Source organism: Nomascus leucogenys, chromosome 11 (assembly GCF_006542625.1).
Source record: "Nomascus leucogenys isolate Asia chromosome 11, Asia_NLE_v1, whole genome shotgun sequence".
In the NCBI taxonomy this organism is placed as follows: domain Eukaryota; kingdom Metazoa; phylum Chordata; class Mammalia; order Primates; family Hylobatidae; genus Nomascus; species Nomascus leucogenys.
In genome coordinates, this window is record NC_044391.1 from 62,326,909 (window position 1) to 62,348,177 (window position 21,269).

Below are 21,269 nucleotides of genomic sequence, written 5' to 3' on the forward strand. Positions count from 1 at the left end.
AAACCATATTTTTAAGTTCTTGAGGGGATCTTTCATACCCAGTTGAAGATGCATGTCCTCTTTGTTACAGGTTGACCCAAATAGCATTGCAGCCAAAGACGGCCGGATTCGAGAAGGGGATCGGATTTTGCAGGTGGTGTAGTAATTTCCTTTAGTTTCCCATGGTCTGTCCAAAGTTACTATTTTATGTTGTTTCTTGTAAACTGTTGAGAAGAGAATTTGTCTTTGCTTTTGGATATTAACATCTACAAAACCAAAAAAAAGTGCTATCATTTAAAACTAATTAAGGATGGTTCGATTTATTAAGAGTGATTAGCTAATAACTAGTGGTTTGGATACCATCCCTGGAGTCAAATTTGACTTCTCTTCCAGCTTCACCATTTGCTTAGCACATTGCATAACCTCCTCTCATCCTAAGCTTTATTTCCTCATCTTAAAAAAATGGTAATAATAACCTATTACTGTTGTGAAGGTGAAATGAGATTATGCATGCAATACGCTTAACACAGTGCATAAGTACTTAATAAATATTAATAGCTATTATTACTAGCAGCGGCAGTTATTGCTGCCTTTTCCAGAATAAATTAAGTGAACGTGGATCTAGATGTTCCTTTGCTATATGAAAGTCTAGAAGTTTGAAGAAGTGTCAACTACAGTCATGCGTCACTTAATATGTTTTGTGAAATGTCATTAGATGATTTCCCGGTTGTGCAAACATTGGAGAGCGTACATACACAGAACTAGATGGTACAGCCTACTACATACACACCTAGGCTAGCTGGCATAGCCTATTGCTCCTAGGTTACAAACCTGTACAGCATTTTACTGCATTAAATACTGTAGGTAATTGTGGCACAATGGTAAGTCTTTATGTATCTAAACAGAAAAGGTACAATAAAACACAGTATTATAATCTTATATGCCCACTGATGTATCTGCAGTCCACTGTTGACTGACAAGCTGTTGTGTAGTGCACTACTGTATTTACTAATGAGTTGCTGGGAGATGAAGGAGAATGTGTTTCATTCCCCACATGGAAATGTGAAAACATAGAAACTGATTACATTTCAGCTTTATGCGAGAGATAGTAAGCAGACTGTAAGAGGGATGTGAGGCTGGAAAGAGAGTTTTAGGCCAAATCAGGAAGAGCTGAAAGCCAGTTTCTATCCTACACCTGCTTTCACCTGTTCGCTCTCTCTTTTCTGAGTCCTCTCCCATAAAGAATGGCTGCAGGGGCCAGGCCCGGTGGCTCACGCCTGTAATCCCAGCACTTTGGAAGGCCGAGGCAGGCAGATCACCTGAGGTCAAGAGTTTGAGATCAGCCTGGCCAACATGGTGAAACCCCATCTCTACTAAAAAATACAAAAATTAGCCAGGTGTGGTGGCAGGCACCTGTAATCCCATCTATTTGGGAAGCTGAGGCAGGAGAATAGCTTGAACTCGGGAGATGGAGGTTGCAGTGAGCCGAGATGGCATCACTGTACTCCAGCCTGGATGACAGAGTGAGACACTCTCAAAAAAAAAAAAAAAAAAAAAATGTCTGCAGGGAGACACACAAACTCCCCAGCTCTTGTGAACAGATCAACCGCGAGATAAGACCAGAGGTCCTTTGGGATGGAATTTCACTGCTGATCACAACTGCGAAACAGAGAGGAGGACTTGAATGATAAATCCAGGGAGCGCTAAGCTGTTAAAACGTCACTGCCACTGTTCCAGAGCTCCGTTTCTCCTTGATGGATACAGACCCCTGGAGAGTGTTTTTTTGGATTCCAACCTTTTGGAATCTGAAAACCAGGGCCTCAAAAATAGATAAGATGTTGTCCCAGCATTTGGAGCACGCCGTCTCTGTTTAGGAAGACAGGAGCATACACAGATGATTACAGTACAGCGTGACACTGTCATGGTAACACTCTGCCTGCATTGCCTGGTCATATGTCCTGCCCAACTTTCTGCAGTTCTCTCCCTTGTTCAGGACAACACTCATGGAATCACACCACCTCCTCACCGCCTGTTCTTCCTCTAGCTAGATAGTGCAGAGCTCCTTTTTTTACCATGGACCTTCTGTTAAGGCTCCAAACAGGAAAGAACACAAAGTGTGAATTAAAGATCGTTTGGGGTCCCACTAGTTTTCAGAAAACCACAAGTATATAATTTCTCCTTCAGTGAGCTCCCTAAATAGTGATCTATAGTAAACAAAATGGAACTACATCTGTCATACATAGGGGAATGAAAAGTGGACCAGGAAGCCAAGACATAGTCTTGTTGACCACCACATTTCTGTCATCTTTAACACATGCACATGAATAAATCAATGAATGAAACCAGGGTATTCAGTGGAGAGAATGATAGGATAGATGAGTAACATCTGTTGAAAGGCTTTGCTTGTATAGCTTCATTAAGAAATTAAAGGGACCAGAAGACATTTATGCAGCCAAAAAACACATGAAAAAATGCTCATCATCACTGGCCATCAGAGAAATGCAAATCAAAACCACAGTGAGATACCATCTCACACCAGTTAGAATGGCCATCATTAAAAAGTCAGGAAACAACAGGTGCTGGAGAGGATGTGGAGAAATAGGAACACTTTTACACTGTTGGTGGGAACTGTAAACTAGTTCAACCATTGTGGAAGTCAGTGTGGCAATTCCTCAGGGATCTAGAACTAGAAATACCATTTGACCCAGCCATCCCATTACTGGGTATATACCCAAAGGACTATAAATCATGCTGCTATAAAGACACATGCACACGTATGTTTATTGCGGCACTATTCACAATAGCAAAGAGTTGGAACCAACCCAAATGTCCAACAACGATAGACTGGATTAAGAAAATGTGGCACATATGCACCATGGAATACTATGCAGCCATAAAAAATGATTAGTTCATGTCCTTTGTAGGGACATGGATGAAACTGGAAAACATCATTCTCAGTAAACTATGGCAAGGACAAAAAAACCAAACACCGCATGTTCTCACTCACAGGTGGGAATTGAACAATGAGAACTCATGGACACAGGAAGGGGAACATCACACTCCGGGGACTGTTGTGGGGTGGGGGGAGGGGGGAGGGACAGCATTAGGAGATATACCTAATGCTAAATGACGAGTTAATGGGCGCAGCAAAACAGCATGGCACATGGATACATATGTAACAAACCTGCACATTGTGCACATGTACCCTAAAACCTAAAGTATAATAATAAAAAATAAAAATAAATAAATTAATTTAAAAAAAAGAAATTAAAGGGACCATTTTCATGTATCATCCAGATAACGAAAGCTTCAAAAGTGTTTTACTATTTTTTAAATTTTGAAATAATTTTAAATGTATTGTTCACTTTGTTAACATCTCCGTAAAATATACTGAAAATAATGTAATCTTTTGATGCTCAGAGTCACGTTACACCCAGCATTCATTCCACAATGCTATAATAGAGTAAAATGCTCAGTGATTGGAAAGTCTGGAAGATCTGTGCCCCAACGTGAAATGACCTTATTTGGATACATTTGCAGATGCATTAGGTCTATATTGTGTCATTTTTCTTACTCCTCCCTTGCTGTTGCCAGCTGGCACTTCTTCCTCTTGCCATCTACTTCACATCCCATACCTCCTACTGTACCTGGCACCATTCCTAGTTCCCAGCTAACCACTCTTCCGTGGGCTAGATACACAAATACAGTTATTAAAATTTCATTCATTTGTTCTGTGGGTGTAGTTGTATAGAAATAAAGTGCATGTGTTTCCATACATGCATACTGTATGTTATGACACTTCCAAATCCTTAGGGATATTGTGGGCAGATAAGTGTTTAGAGAAAATATCTGCTAGATAATAAAGCATTTCTTAATGGTCTAGATTCACTAAGGAAACAATAACAGGATGTTAAAGTGCTGTTTTCTGCCTGATTACTTTATATTCTGTGACAAATATGTCACACTTAATACATGTCCCAGTAAAAAACCTGGAGTACAATTCTGTTTGCACACATAGGAAACGAAGAGTCTTAAGGGTGATTATGAAATTATATTAAGTAAAACTCTGACAAAATTGTACCCAGAGACAAATAGCTCCCTTATGGTTGATGAGGAGATTATGGGATACCCTGTAATGAGCAGTTAATGACTCCTTCGCCAGAGAGATGAGAATGGGAAAAACAGAGGATTTACTTCTTATCCTTAAAGTTTCTTGGATGCTTTTATTTAAATGAATCCCTTTAGAGCAATTGTGATTTTAATTTTCTGTTCATTTGACCTAAGTAAAGTATGTCAATGGCCCTGCCCTCATTGTGTAGCCAAACTTTTCTTAATGTAGCACATCATGGGCCTGCATGTGACCTCACTCAATGACATCTCACTCACACACACATACACACACACACACACGTGCTCTCACACAAAGGGGATTGTTATAGAGTAGAGATTGTGCAGAAGAGAAACCAGGAACCAACTTCTCGAGAATAGTTGTGGTTCTCCTGTGTTTTTAGTCTGCAAGGAAAGTTCTTCCTTTTCATTCCTGCACAGTTCTGTCTGCTGTGTCATTGCCAGGAACTTATATCAAATGTCTCCAGGAATTAATCTGGGGACATTCTCTCACAAAATTGCAGTGCTGAATATGGCATTTCTGAATCAGATAACAAGAGTAAAAGACCACATATGTGACCAGCTTTCCAAGGAGTTTCCAAGGAGAGAATGCTATATTCTCCTTTTCTCCTTGGGATGGTAAACCTGCAATATTCCATGTAAGCCTCCTAATCTCATGTTGGCCAAAAGCTCAATAACATTCCTAAGGATGACTTCCTGACAAAACTTTACAAGAACTCAAACAGTGAAACAACAGGACTTCTAATGCGCTCTCTCTTCATTTCTCTGTCCTACACATAAACTGGTTGATATGGTTTGGCTCTGTCCCCACCCAAATCTCATCTTGAATTGTAGTCCCCATAATCCCTATGTGTGGTGGGAGGGACACAGTGGTAGGTAATTGAATCATGGGGGCGGTTACTCCCATGCTGTTCTCGTGGTAGTGAATGAGTTCTTGCAAGATCTGACGGTTTTATGAGGGGCTTTTTTCCCTTTGCTCAGCACGCATTCTCTCTCCTGCCACCCTGTGAAGAGGTGCCTTCTTCCATGATTGTAAATTTCCTGAGGCCTCCCCAGCCATGCAGAACTGTGAACCAATTAATCCTCTTTTCTTTGTAAATTACTCAGTCTCAAGTATTTCTTTATAGCAGCATGAGAACAAACTAATATCCCGGTTCTCATATTCTTTTATTTTCTTCCCTTTGGATATTTCCTCCCTATTTCTATTTTTTCCACATCTATGTCTCTATACTTTGATCTCCTCCTTTGTCTCCATACTAAAATATAAACACGTTTGAAATAAATCTTTTCTTATTGCCTAAGATTCTTGAGTTTTCCTAAGAAATTCCACTGATGGTTGGATGTCAAGAATTTGAGTTGCCCACCTACCTCTGGTATGATAATAGAAAAAACCTAGATATTGGTATACGGAAGAGAAAAGCTATATTACATCTCATTTCTAAGCTTTTAGGGCTTTACACTCACACATACAAAACACACTCATACACATATACAGGAGGTTGGGTCTAAAGTGAGATTTTGACAGATCTATATCCATATAAGTACCACAGATCTCTTCTTAGCCAAGGCAATATCCATTTTGAAACTAACATTTACATATGGCCATGTACAGAAAATGAGACGGTTATGTTAACAAAACTTACCTGCTGTCTTTCTCTTGGTTCTCTTTCCCTCTGTTTTCCTAAAGTGGAAGTCCTCCATTAAGCTATGTGACGTGACTACTCATCTGTCTCCCTCCCTTATTGCTGGGTCCTCCACTTTCGTGTCTGCCTGGTATTTTCCTGGCACAGCAGCCTGCATTCCCACAAACAATCCTGTAACTGTAAACCATTATTTCAGGACCAAGAGCAACCGAAGGTTGAAAGCTCTATCTGATTCCGTTCCTCAATTCCTTTCATTCCTTGAGAGGTATCTTTGCTGAAACTCATGGCTACATTTCTTTCCCCAGTATCAGTTTGGGTGTCAAACTAATGTCCTGAGTACAATAGCATCTACCAACTGGTTGGCTAAAGTGTGGCACTTATTTTCTAAAAGAAACAATAAATTACATTTTAATGACAGATTTCTGTGTCAGCGATTTCATCCCAGGTACGATCCTGAAGGTAGAAGTGTTTCTGCAGGAAATGATCTGTTGCCCCAAAATAAGAACTAATTGTTGCCAGGACCAGAGACCATAGCTCTGGTCATAATGAGTTCTCAGGGGAGAGAGATGAATACCAACTGTAAAGAAACTAAAAGGCAAAAAGCCACACTGGTTCCTGATGGTCCTCTAAGAGTTAGAAATACATATGAGGTGTATATCTTTTAAAATAAAACCATGTTTACTACTACGCATTTAATTACTTTCCATAAATTTCACTCTATTTGGTTTATTTAGCACGAAAGAATCTTGTCTTTACTAAGGATTAAAATATAAATAATGATAGTAATAACAACAATAACAATAGCATCAACAGTAATATGTGCCAGCATTGAAGACATTCGATGTACCAGACACTATTTAAGATTTTTACCTGTATCGACTCATGTAATCCTTATAAAGACCCTCTGAGAAAGGCACTATTATTATACGCATTTTAAGATAGCAAACTTAATAGCAGCATTAGACTAACATGAATAAGTATTTAGATTAATGGTAAGTGCAATTTAGATGAACAATGCGGAAATTATATATATTTTATATATACATTATATATATTAAGTTCTATATATATTAAGACTATATATATATATAGTCAAGTGGAGATCAGGAAAAAAAGAAGTGAGAAGTACATTTCAAACAGAAAAGATGAAGATAAGCCGTGTAAGATCACCCAATTCAATTCTCTTAGGATCAGATGTGCCTGTAGTGGAGAGGAGATGAATAAACAGGTCCATGTTTGACAGACAAATAGATGCATTGCAAATATATTGCTAAGAATTACCATGAAACAGACATAAGCCCTCAAAGTACAAATAGAGTAAATACTGCAAAGTCATTATTTTAAAACTACACTTAATAGAGGGTAGGGGAGGTATAGTGGAATCCACCACTGCCAATTTATCTTTATTTGAGAAAAAAAGGCCTTGCAGTCAGTACACACTTACTTTTCCAGAGGTATTTATGACAAACCACAACATATCCTTCCCGGTCATTATTTCCCGTTGTGGAATCATAGCTTCTGTTTCCTATTTTTATTTGTGAATTGCAAAAACAAATAGGGAATGCATATGAAACTTATAACCACTGAATTTCCTTTCTGTGTATACAAGTGAGAAATGACAGTGATTGGAGTAAGAAAATACAACTTGTGCCCATATATATATTTTTTTACTATTATTGCCTGCTTTCCTTGCACTAAATACATATAAGAGTGTAGGAATAAGGATTATTTATTGTGGTTCAAAGTTGAAATTCCTGGGCTTGTTTTCAGATAATTACGTCTGTCCTCATGCATCAGCCAGAAACCCAGAGACCTACCAGGAGAAAAACCTCAATAGTCTACTCCATGCTTTTAAGCAGAAGTCCTTAGTGAAAGACATTAGATTAATTATTGAAAAAAGAATGGTCAGTGCTGACACATTTTCCATCTGCTTCGTTTATTCGAGTAATTAATACTATTTTAGACAGAATTACTTGATCTCTTTAATTGGAATTTCTTTCCCATTATTTGATTATGTATAATTATAAATCAAAAATCTTATTGTCTCTATGGAGTTGAGTAATCAGTAAAAGAAAATAATTATTAAATATCCAAAGGAAAAAGTTTTATTAATTAAGAGCTAAATATATTTGCACATGAAAATGTAGTTTAAAAAAGAAACTTTACAAATCTTATTTACTCTTTCTTTAGAACTTAGAGAAAATAAAAAGATATATTTCTAATGCCACTGGAATCTTTTCCGTGAAATCTAAAGTTTAGTCAAGCTTGGTTTCTTTCATTCATCATTATTTTAAAAATTCAATTTTACTCTGTGTTAATTTTTTTTAATTTTTAAGTTTAAGAGATGAGTCTGAAGATATTTCATTACTTTTATTGCTTTAGGAAATGGATAGATATGAGAAGGGAAATGGAGTATTGATGAGAATGTTGTTTTACTTTGATCAAACACTGAGATTTATCCTGACGATGATGTTTGGGCAACTGAGTCAGACCCACACACAAATATGAAATGATTAAATAAAAATGCAATCAGCAGTGGCCTGGGAGCGTTGCCTGGTGAGATATAATACTGCAGCTCTCTAATTGGCTCACAGCAAGCGTGCAGGATGACGGATTTCAGTTGTGGTATTGCCAGTCCTTCTTCCCCCAGCACTATTATCTCAGAGTGACACTTCCATTACTCTGAGCGAAGAAAGATGAACGTCACCTGTCAGGAGCTGGTTAATTGTGTTGCTAGATGTATGTTGCCAGGGCGCAGGTTGGACATTTATGAACATAACTGCTTCCTCTGGTGTCCGCCATCCTTCAGGGATCGATATGGCTCTTACAGTAAGCGCGTAATTGAGTGAAGGCACTTTGTGCTGAGGGGCTGAAGATGAGCCCATTGTGTGAGCTTCATTGTCCATACATTTACCATAAATGAGCTGATATTTGCCATTTATTGTGTGCAGCATTGTGGAAATGGAAACTAATGTGCCACTCTCATTTGTTTTCTAGATAAATGGGGAAGATGTCCAGAATCGAGAAGAAGCAGTGGCCTTGCTGTCTAATGATGAGTGTAAGAGAATCGTGCTGCTTGTTGCAAGGCCGGAGATTCAGGTCAGAACAGAGATCAAAAGTCTTGAGACTGAACTTTATATTCATTGAATTCACTGAATGTAAATTCGTGAATGAATTTATATTCATTATCTGCTATTCTCTATCAAATCATTATCATGGTTATCTCTCCCCACATAACCCACCAGATGGCCTGTGTGGGAGTGAATTTTAAAAATACATATGAAAGCAATTAAGGTATATAAAATACAATAAAGACTGATCTTTCCAAACTTATCGAAAATATTACACATTAAAGACTTCCTTATATTGCTCCATAGAATGGCAGCTAAATATCCCTTTTAAGGGGGGAAAAGCATACCAGACTGAATTGTGATTCTCTCCTTCAATTTGCCAGTTACTTAAATAAATACTCAAATGAAAAATGGCTGTGTGGATCCTTTTAATTCTGTGTGGATCCTTGCTTTAAGTTTCCATCTGAAAATACTTAAATGGCATACGAAGGTATCTGGGAAGAAGCTCCACGAGAGAAACACTAGCCTATCTAGTCATCAGCTTAAATCTTTTTAAAATAACTTTATCAATTAGAATGTCTTGTATAGCATGATCTGGTTCCATGTATAGTAAATGAATTGTTTCCAAGTTTAGTGTGACCAAAACAATTGTCCAGCCAAAAACAAACTGATAGCTTCTAAATGAATTTTTTAGATCTTTGTGGAAGAAGATGTCATGAAAGTAGAGTAAAAGCAATGGAAAAAAAGTACTACTGGGGCTTCCTTTTATATCCTTTTTATTTCCCACCACAAGGCAGAAGGGACAATACATTGTCACCAGTCTATCCATCTGTCAGTAGTTTGAGTAAAGTTAGTTATATTGCCACTTGTCTCCTCGGTTATTGATCTGATATTTTTCAGACTCAGTAACTACATACTATCTATAAATTACATTGAGTAAGTGTATTTCAGTGTCAGACTGAATCCTGACTTGAATATAGTGGTGATAAAAGATCACCCTTTCCGCATATATTTCCTTTATGCCCTTGCCCATTCTAAATGGTTCTCATAAAGTCTGCCATAGCCTGGGGCAGAGTAATGTTACACACCTGAGGTCTTAGGAGTGGGGAAACAAGCTCACAAAACCCCCATACCGCCCATGTGGGAGTGAATTTTTAAATACATATGCAATTATACCAATTATCTGGAAATTTCTCAACCCAGTTATATTGCTGCTCCCATTTTCTTCAAAAAAGAACATAATAAAGGGGCTAAATGCATATTAGTGAAATTTATGATACATTGAAGTTGCCATCTCTATTGTAGAGAAGATATTTTTATGTTATAATGTGGTTTCCCTGCCCTTTCCATGTAACTGCTAGAGAACCTCATTAATTTAGAACTAAAGCATTTCCTTAAACTATGCCACATAGTGGCCATAATGGGCTGCAGAAATAATAGAAATTAATAACATAGACCAGATCCTGTTAATCTTTGATTTAATACATATGCTGGGTAGAACCAGTGGAAAATTTGAATATCTGGCTACACTTCTGACCTTTTCCTCCGAAAGAGTCAATGCTGAAGGATGAATTTTCAAATGAGACTTCCCTTTCCACCTTTGATGAAAGATGGTTGTCTGACCCCATAGGATGCTGTCCTGCCTGTCAAAATTACGATCTGCATTAGCCCCTTGATCCTGAAGAAACCTTCATGCCACTGGAAGGAAGCTAATTGCCTATAGAAAAAAAGAAAAAAAAAACAGATTTCCAGAGAAATCAGGAAAAGGAATACACTTTAATACCATACTTTAAAAATGTAATTTAATCAGTACATGCTATAAAGTGGCAAAAAAACACTAAAAAATATCTTGTCTTTATATCACCCATATTTTTCCATTGAACTCAATTTATCTCATTATTGTATTTTTTTTTTGCATGTATATTTTATTCAGGGAGAATGTGGAAGCTTTTGTGTACTTTTTCTAGCTTTTTCTTTTAATGTTTAATGTTTCAAATACTCCCTAGATTCTTGGAAATGATCTACAGAGTTGCTGGGGGCAGTATTGTACATCTGTGCAATATTTTTAAATAACTCATTTTCCTCATTTCCTGTCAACTCTCTTTCATTTTCTGCCCATTTTCTTCCTGAGACCATTAAAGATATTGCTTTTCTGTCCTATTTCCCTCAGGACACTGGGGCAGAGAGGATTCTCATAAGAACTTGTAGCCACTACCTTTGAGACAGTGTAGGTTGTGCCTTTCTCTGAGATGCCACATGTGGCCCCCTTTGGTGCAGATAGATCCCCACTCTTAGTAGTGACAATCCCTCTTTTCCTGCAGCTCAGCTCGAGGGAGATGTCTGTCTCTGCCTTTACATTAGACTCAGACCGTAGTGAATGCACATCTAGGTAGAAAGGGGGAAATAGGAGAGAAGAAGGAAGTGAGCAAGAAGAATCTCCCTTTGCTAACTGTGCTGTGTGCACCTCCAGCCTAAAAGAAAGCCTTATCAAAATAGACATATAATGACTATGGCTGGCAACTCAGGAATCTACTGGATTACTCCATAAGAAAAGAGTTATGGGGAATCGTTAATTTTGACCATTTTCCCTTTATTTTCCCCGCTACTTCATTTAATCCTCAAAGGACTCTGTTGCGTCATTCACTGTATCAGTGTTAGAAAATACTTTATTTTGACCTGATTAAAGAAAAATTCCTTGATGTGTTTGTGAATGGTAAGCACTCCCCATTTTAAGTAATTTTTTATGAGTTCTGACATTTGTAGCTTTATGATACTTGAAAAAGATTAAAGAATGTAAAATTTGAACAATTATAAATCGGGCTGAATTTACATTTTTACTTGGCATAATTATCATAGCTCATCTGCATATCAAAGTCACAGGAATTTGATCAACTTATTCAGGCCACATTAAGATAAATGAGGATGAACAAATGTGCCAGCACTTTGGGCCCCAGTTAAGTTTGAGGTCATTTAAGTTCTACATGGCCTTTAATAGATATCATGAAATCTGTGATTTGCCTGCATATTAATAAAGATGATACATATAGGCTAATGCCTCTTTTGGTGCAGCTTAATGTCCTTTCCAGTTTGTTTTTAAGTTATAGAAGTTCAGTTATGTTTAAAAGCTTATTTTGCCAGTTCATTGGTGGTGAAAATATCTCAAACTATTATCCACGTTTGCTCCCTAGAATGCTATTTCTTTGTACAGGGTGATGCAGAGTTTTGACAATAATCCAGTTAATTTAATCAGCATAGACAGCTAATTTTTGTAATCCAGCTCCAAAAATCCACTTTGAGGCAAATTATCTGTACTAACTGTCAACATTGATCATATTAGATCATATTAGCCAGGTAACCACCGATTTTCCACTTCACTTTGTATTGAAAAGCCGAAGGGATTTGTTCAGTTTAATTTGCATTAAGAGTCCTACAAGAATACTTGTTTTCAACACCCATAAACAAAACCCTGTATGCCCCACACCACTCCACCACCCTTAAATGTCACTTCCACTGAGGTGTTTTTCCTATAAAATTGGGCCTGAAAATGAATTAAAATAGACATAGAGTAATACGGCTTTTCTTTCCTTTCCTTGAGAAGAATAACTTAGAATTTTCCTTTCTTCACAGACAGAATAAATGTTGTCTGTAGATTCTTTTGTGGCAAGCAGCCATCTTGTTAACATGGGAGCCCCCCTAAAAAGAAAAAAGCAGGATGAGGATAGCATGAGCGTATGGGGGGCACTTTGTGTGCAGTCTCGTTGGGGGCTGCTGTTAAAGAAAACAGCCCAATTGTCTCATAGCCCAATTAGTAGCATGGCAGTCCTTTTAACACGGGACTGTTGGAGGTAATGAGCATGACAGCTGTGGATTATGCAGGATGCTTTTCATACATTTTGAAAGAAGGTAATATTCTGTGCTGTGAGATTTACTTGGTTATGAGAGAAAATCTGTAGCCCTGTTTCAGGAAAGGATAAAAGGCATGAGTCCAATTTTTTTTTATCACCTTTTCTTCTTTCTGAGAGGCGAACTGTGGGAGGGTGGCATTCCGAAGAGAATCATTATGATAAAAGGAACTCGTCGGGCACCGGCCATTTAAGTTTACTCTATTTTAGCATGAGTTCTCACTAACATAATATAATGTACTAATGTATTCTTTTGCAGCTGGATGAAGGCTGGCTGGAAGATGAAAGGAATGAATTCTTAGAGGAGTTAAACTTGGAGATGTTGGAAGAAGAGCATAATGAAGCAATGCAGCCCACTGCCAATGAGGTGGAGCAGGTAGGGCCAACAATTTGAACTACATCATTTGAGATATTGCTTGTTCTTTTTTTAATGTGTAACCATAAATGGAGATGAAAACAAAATCAAAGGGTTTAATCAAACATCTCTATCATGGTAATTTTTTAGAGAAAATGATCATCTCAAATGAAGCAGAGGTAATAAATAAAATGTTTTTCCATTAAGAATATTTCCAGTTTGGGAAGCTTGGGGACCATTGTTAATACAGTACAGTAGTATTCAAATGTTGACCCAGACACTACTTCAAACTAATTGCAGAAATTTAAGAGTAAAAAATGTGTGGTGTTTATCAATATGCCAGCTGAAAACAAACTGAGGTAGCCTCCCCAACAAGTAATTTTTTTTTACTCTAAAATATTAATGTTATCTATTTGAATACTTAGGCTATCACTATAGGATAAAGATGACATGATGTAAGCCATCAGTTTTATTTGCGTACTGGATGGCGTGATTACACCTGTATATTCTGAATAATCGTAGAGATTATCCTTGGTCTTATGGCTGCCGTTGACACATTTCCCATAGCATAACTTGTGCAACATTTCTCATAGCATAGTTTGAGATTATTAACATCATTTTGCCTTGAAGTCACATATTCTTTCAACTAAAAACTTTGAACTCCTAATATGCTCCAAGCACCCCACTTGAAACTGAGAATAAAAAGAAAAATGAGCAGAACTGCTGTCCTTATGGATTCATAACTAGTTAAAGATCACAGTGTGATTAGTATATTATTTTTATTGTCATTTTCCCATTTTACAAAAGTTCAGTGTATTCTAGATTTTCTATGTTACACTCATGCCATTTATCTGCCTGATATAATTTTGTTTTCAATTTACTGATTTGTTTAATTGTCTTCCTATTCTCAACATTATTATATGGGCCGGGCGCAGTGGCTCACGCTTGTAATCCCAGCACTTTGGGAGGCCGAGGGGGGTGGATCACGAGGTCAGGAGATCGAGACCACGGTGAAACCCCATCTCTACTAAAAATACAAAAAAATTAGCCGGGCGTGGTGGCAGGCGCCTGTAGTCCCAGCTACTCGGAGAGGCTGAGGCAGGAGAATGGCGTGAACCCGGGAGGCAGAGCTTGCAGTGAGCTGAGATCGCACCACTGCACTCCAGGCTGGGTGACAGAGTGAGACTCCATTTCAAAAAAAAAAAAAAAAAAAATTATTATATGTACTTTATTATTTTATATATATATATATATATATATATATAGACGGAATCTTGCTCTGTCGCTCAGGCTGGAGTGCAGTGGCACAATCTCTGCTCACTGCAAGCTCCGCCTCCCGAGTTCAATTGATTCTCCTGCCTCAGCCTCCTGAGTAGCTGGGATTACAGATGCCCACCACCACGCCCAGCTAATTTTTGTATTTTTAATAGAGACAGGGTTTCACCATGTTGGTCAGACTGGTCTCAAACTCTGACCTCGTGATCCACCTGCCTCGGCCTCCCAAAGTGCTGGGATTACAGGCATGAGCCACCGTGCTCAGTCTATTATTATTATTATTATTTTAAGATAGAGTCTCACTCTGTCGCCCAGGCTGGAGTGCAGTGACACAATCTCAGCTCACTGCAACCTCTGCCTCCTGGGCTCAAGCGATTCTCTTGCCTCAGCCTCCTGAGTAGCTGGGACTACAAGTGCACGCCATCATGCTCAGCTAATTTTTGTATTTTTAGTACAGATGAGGTTTCACCATATTCATCAGGCTGGTCTCAAACTCCTGACCTCAAGTGCTCCACCAGCCTCAGCTTCTTAAAGTGCTGGGATTACAGGGGCCCACCACCACACCCAGCTAATTTTTGTATTTTTAGTAGAGATGGGGTTTCACCATGTTGACCAGGCTGGTCTTGAACTCCTGACCTCAAGTGCTCCGCCAGCCTCGCCCTCCTAAAGTGTTGGGATTACAGCCATGAGCCACTGCACCTGGCCTCAAGGTTAATTCTTAAGACATCTTAAAAGATGATAATTTTTTTGAAAATCTTGACAGGCTTAGAAACATGCAGCACAAACATTCTATCACTTTACCATGTTGAATAATGAAATATTCAGCTTGCTAACCTCCCCTAACAGAAATGTGTATGTGTGTGCACATGTCCACATATTAAATAAATAATTAGATTGCACACTATAGCATCAACATAGTCATATGTGATATACTCATGTGCCCATTATGTGGAGTTTGACCACGCCACAAACAGAATTTCATGCTCACAAGTAATATTGCTACTGTGGTGACTGTCTTTCCATATAGGTAGGGCAGATTAAAATTTTCATGTATAACTTCAACACTGGCCAAAAATAAAGATATTTTTGGTGGCAGCTGCTGGTTACAAGCAAGAAAGTCCTTGCTCCAGGCTTTTTTTTTCTAGATACAAAATGTGACCTGATACTGAATTGACAGGAGGATGTTGGAATAAAGAAAGCAGGGAGAAATCCTGTCCAGGTAAAGTGATACGGTGTCAAACGCTGCCTACTTATCAGAGGTAATACAAATGTTAGGCCTTGTGAGGTAACACTAGATGTCCCTGAGGTTAGATCCTCATTGTGTGGAAATTTTTCTTCACCATGAGACTAAAAAATGATGAGAAGTACAGAAACCTTTAAAAGTCCTTTGCCCTTACAAACAATAATACTATATTAGAAATGTCTAGGTAGAAACATTGCCTGTCACTATAATAATTCCATAGGGAAATGATAAATGATAGAGTAGCATTGCATTAGAAACTGGGAATTCTAGGTTTGAGACTAGAAAACTCTTTTATTTGCACAGTTGTTCATAGACCAATAACAAGAGAAAGGGGATATTCAATTGAAAAAATAAAATACATACCCATATGTGAACCTACTTTATGGAAAGTTTCATTTTACATCGTATGCTTGGTCTTATGAATGCTGTTACATTGTGCAACATCTCCCATAGCATAATTTGTCATTATTATTTCATCTGCATGTAAGATAAGAAAAAAATTACTAGTCTTCTTGTACTTTTCAGCTCATGACAAGATATTAGAAAAATATAATTATAAATAACACGATATATAAATTCAAATGCCCAGTATCGATAACATCCTTTGAGAGTTATATGGTGTAGTATACAGACATTGCCATATTAAATACTATTGTCACCTTATAAGTCACAGCCTAGGGATGCAGCAAGCTTTCCATTGTTAGTTACAGTTACTTATTACAATTTTTTTAATCAATAAGACATTTAAGATAAATCTCAGTATGTTTTCAACAAATGAAGGAACATGTTCCAGGGAAAGATTGAGAGTCATAGAATAAGCTGATACATGGTTATGTTCTCTCCTCTTCATATTATGTTACTTTTTTTTCTGCCATTACTTTTGTGGAACAAAATAACAATTATCTAGAGAGACCTTTTTAGACTTCTTTTAGAATACCTTTTATCACCCGTTCCATCCTTCTTTAGCACTAGCTGTTGGCTTGATTATATTTAATTATGTAATTACATCTGCTAGAGGGATGGAGCTATATCTATATCTATCTATCTATCTATCTATATATATATATATATAGTGAATAAACTTAGACGTGAGGCAGATTTAACCTAGAAACTGCCTTATAGATTATCATATGATGACTGATAGAGGTGAAAGTAACTTTACCATATTCACAGAGAAAGAACTACACATGCATCTTATTAGGACAGTTACAGTTAATTGTTTTACAGGAAAGCCAAAAATTACCAGAGTCTATCTCTCTCTCTCTCTCTCTCTCTCACACACACACACACACACATGCACTACATAAACATACATGCATACCTATATACATATATGTGACATAAGTGTCAAAAATTTTTTGATGTTATGCCCATGTCTGGCAGTCAGTGCTGTTCAAATTTTCACGGGACTGAATTTTTATTCTCAATAGACTAAAATTTACCTTTGAAAAAAATCCCTGGTTAAGAGTAGAAAAATCTTATACAACCCAAATGAGTCCTAAAACATTGTTGTTGCTTTTGAGAAACATGATTTGGAGTGCACTGAGGTCAGAGCACACGTGTTCAGGAATATGGCATCCTGGACATATAAGAAATTCTGGTACTGGAAGATGAAGCTTTGCCTCATCTGTCATTAATAACCTGAATCTGCCACTAATAACCTGAATCCTTTTGGAATTGAGCATCCTCACCTATAGATAGCAATGTCCTAGGCTCCAGTACATAATGTTAACTTAGTCCTAAAACTCTGTGATGTTTGGCTTACCCATTGTCAGCATATTACTAAGCCAGTGAAGTTTCCTCTGTACTTACGGGGAAAAACATAAGGTGACTGTGGCTTCTGAACGTCAGGTCTCCATATTGCTGAAGACCGTTTAGACATTCTGTCTTATTCTTTTGCGTATGTCTCATGTCTCATTCCTTTGCACCTCAGAAATTCATACAGTCACTTTGTTTATACACCTTCACCCCTGAGCTTCCCAAGTAAGATAAAACCTGAAGAATCACTTATTTGAATGCATCTTGTCTTACTCATATCCAAGTGAATATCATAGCCATACTCAAGCAGCTTTTGTTTTCTTCATTTCATTGTATGAAAAGCTGCCATGAGCTAATTTCCTTTATTTCTAAAATTGTGATGGACCCTAAATTAGAGCAACTGTCTAGGAGATGCAACTTTGCCAGGAAACATTGGTTTTCAAACAAGATTTTTAATAACCAATGTCTTCCAAAATGATTAATTTTCTTTGTTCTTTCAACAACATTTTCTTAGCCAAAAAAGCAAGAAGAAGAAGAAGGCACAACAGATACTGCAACATCCTCATCCAACAACCATGAGAAGGACAGTGGAGTAGGACGTACAGATGAAAGCTTGCGAAATGATGAGAGCTCAGAGCAGGAGAATGCAGCCGAGGACCCCAATGGCACATCTTTGAAAAGCAAGAGAGACCTGGGGCAGAGCCAAGACACTCTAGGAAGTGTTGAACTTCAGTACAATGAGAGCCTCGTGTCTGGTGAATACATTGACTCAGACTGCATTGGCAACCAAGATGAGGACTGTGAAAGATTCAGGCAGCTCTTGGAGCTCAAATGCAAGATTCGAAATCATGGAGAGTATGACCTGTATTACTCAAGCAGCACAATTGAATGCAATCAAGGGGAGCAAGAGGGAGTGGAGCATGAGCTACAGTTGCTTAATGAAGAGCTGAGAAACATTGAGCTTGAGTGTCAGAATATCATGCAGGCTCACAGGCTCCAGAAAGTGACAGACCAGTATGGAGACATCTGGACATTGCATGATGGAGGATTCCGGAATTATAACACCAGCATAGATATGCAAAGGGGAAAGCTCGAAGACATCATGGAGCATCCAGAAAAGTCTGACAAGGACAGTTCTAGTGCTTACAACACAGCTGAGAGCTGCAGAAGTACTCCGCTCACTGTAGACCGTTCCCCTGACAGTTCCCTTCCAAGGATGATCAACCTCACCAACAAGAAAAACCTGAGAAGCACAATGGCAGCCACCCAGTCCTCTTCCAGTCAGAGCAGTAAAGAGTCGACCTCCACCAAAGCCAAAACCACTGAGCAAGGTTGTAGCGCTGAAAGCAAGGAGAAGACTTTAGAAGGCAGCAAGCTTCCTGATCAAGAGAAGGCAGTCAGCGAACACATCCCTTACCTCTCTCCTTACCACAGCTCCTCATATAGATATGCCAACATCCCAGCACACGCCCGGCATTATCAAAGCTACATGCAGTTAATTCAACAGAAATCTGCAGTCGAGTATGCTCAGAGTCAGCTCAGCTTGGTGAGCATGTGCAAGGAGTCTCAGAAGTGTTCAGAGCCCAAGATGGAATGGAAGGTGAAAATTAGGAGCGACGGGACACGGTACATCACAAAGAGACCCGTGCGAGACCGCATCCTGAAGGAACGTGCCTTAAAGATCAAGGAAGAGCGGAGTGGCATGACCACAGACGATGACACCATGAGCGAGATGAAAATGGGGCGCTACTGGAGCAAAGAGGAGAGAAAGCAGCACCTGGTTAGGGCCAAAGAGCAGCGCCGTCGCCGTGAGTTCATGATGCGAAGCAGGTTAGAGTGTCTCAAGGAGAGCCCTCAGAGCGGCGGTGAGGGCAAGAAGGAGATCAATATCATTGAACTGAGTCACAAAAAGATGATGAAAAAGAGAAACAAGAAAATTTTGGACAACTGGATGACAATCCAAGAATTGATGACCCATGGGGCCAAGTCTCCAGATGGCACGAGAGTCCATAATGCCTTCTTGTCGGTGACCACTGTATGACCGAATGAATGGAATGCATGCGACTGATTTTAAGAGGATGCTACCAGTTTCGGTAGAGTATGATTGCCTCGTTCAATGTGGCGTTTTTTATATATATTTTGTGACTCTTTATAGTTTAAATTTTTTGTAAGCAAAAAATACCTGGTAATTTTTCGTTTGTTTTTCATATACTGGTACCTTCTTTTTGGCTGAGATCTTTCTTTTACTTGTGATATATTCATATTACTCGTTTATAAAAAAAAATCAAAAACAAAAGGAAAGAAAACAAAGAAACTTGCACAAAAATACTGAGGAGCCAATTAATTTCCTACTTCAATGTATCAAATGTAAGTGAAAATCTGGATTTATTTCTCTAGTTTACTTATTTTCTACTTTAATAATAACTCAATGCCAAAACATTTCTATGTTTGTTTCTTGGCATAATACATTTGAAATCAAACCTGTTCATAGTAAATCATGTGCCACATCTTGTCTTACACATAAAAGCCACTGCTTTTAACATCCCATTGTACATTTAACACATAAATGGTGTTAACATCCCATTGTACATTTAACACATAAATGACCATTGTCTTTGTCTCAGTAAAGTGTAGGTGGACAATCTTCCTGTGATATGTAGTGACATTGGTCATGTAGCTAGATAATTATGGTAATTGTGACAATTAAAGAGAAATAAATTATTGATTATCCTTCAGAAAAGTTATCAAGGAGTGTTTTATTTTCCTTGTCCACTGTGGTTGACAGTTATAAAGTAGTTATATGTGTATACTATTTAGAAGACGCCTAATTGTGGATTATAAAATGTGCACATTTTCTATCACTTGTTTCCAATAAAGTTGTATTGAAACATTCCCTATAGATCACTGTGTCACATATGCCTACCAGGATTAAATTCGATAATATATGCACAGCATCTAACAGATGCTAACTCAACATTCAATAGCCATTAGTTCATGTTCCACTTGCCTGCCACCCACTTTTAAGGTAAAACCAAGAAAAATTTAGAGAATGCCATGGAGAGAGAATATCAGTGAAGTGTCTGAGATTGTTTATAATGCTGCAATGTATGTTAGTCTGCTCTGGCTATCATAACATAATGCCATACTTAAACAACAGGAATTTATTTCTCATAGGTTTTTTTTTTTTTTTTTTTTTTGAGATACGGGTCTCACTTTGTTGCCAGGCTAGTCTTGAACTCCTGGTTTCAAGCGATCCTCCCACTGAGGCCTTCCAAAGTGCTGAGACTACAGGTGTGAACCACTGTGCTGGGCATCAATTTCTCATAGTTCTGAAGACTGAAGGAGTCAAGGTCAAACACACTAGGGGTGAGGGTTTCAACATATGAATTTTGGAGGAACACAATTCAGTCCATAGTGCTATGTGTATTTAGTTGATAAATAAATTTGAATAATTTATAAATAATTTTAGGGAACCATATTTGCAAAAACCTCAGCGTAGTCAAATATAAATGCTTCATATATCAGTTTATTAAAAGGTAAGATTATTAGATGACTAGATACATTTTTTAAATCTAACTTTTCACCATATAAACATATGAACTATTTGCGTATCCATCATCATACCTCCAAAGTGAAAGGCCAGATCAAACTATGTACATGCAAACACGAGTTTGATCAAATTTTCATTCAACTCAGCAGATTGTTTTAACATAATGGATACACAACATCTGCTTATTTCTGAAGCTACTTTCCCATTTAAAAACCTACAGTGGCTTCCTCGGAGCTCTAGAATCAGACTCCTATGGCCCTCCATTAACTTGTGGGCCTTGCCTATTGCTCTTTCTCTTTAGATCTTCTCTGAGTTACTCCTGACTTCTTAGCAGCCTAATCATTTCCACTCAGGTTATCCTGTGC

General features: G+C 38.1%; 1 protein-coding gene across 1 annotated transcript in view; it reads left to right on the forward strand.

Moving 5' to 3' along the window:
• Positions 1 to 20,094, forward strand: part of PDZRN4 (PDZ domain containing ring finger 4) — a 138,540-nt gene extending 118,446 nt beyond the window's left edge. The window contains exons 5-8 of the mRNA XM_003252298.2: positions 71 to 133; positions 8,748 to 8,849; positions 12,983 to 13,099; positions 17,869 to 20,094. Of these exons, the coding sequence (XP_003252346.1) occupies positions 71 to 133; positions 8,748 to 8,849; positions 12,983 to 13,099; positions 17,869 to 19,395 (1,809 nt within the window). The 3' untranslated portion in view covers positions 19,396 to 20,094. The remainder of the gene's footprint in view (positions 1 to 70; positions 134 to 8,747; positions 8,850 to 12,982; positions 13,100 to 17,868) is intronic.
• The last annotated feature ends 1,175 nt before the right edge of the window (positions 20,095 to 21,269 follow it).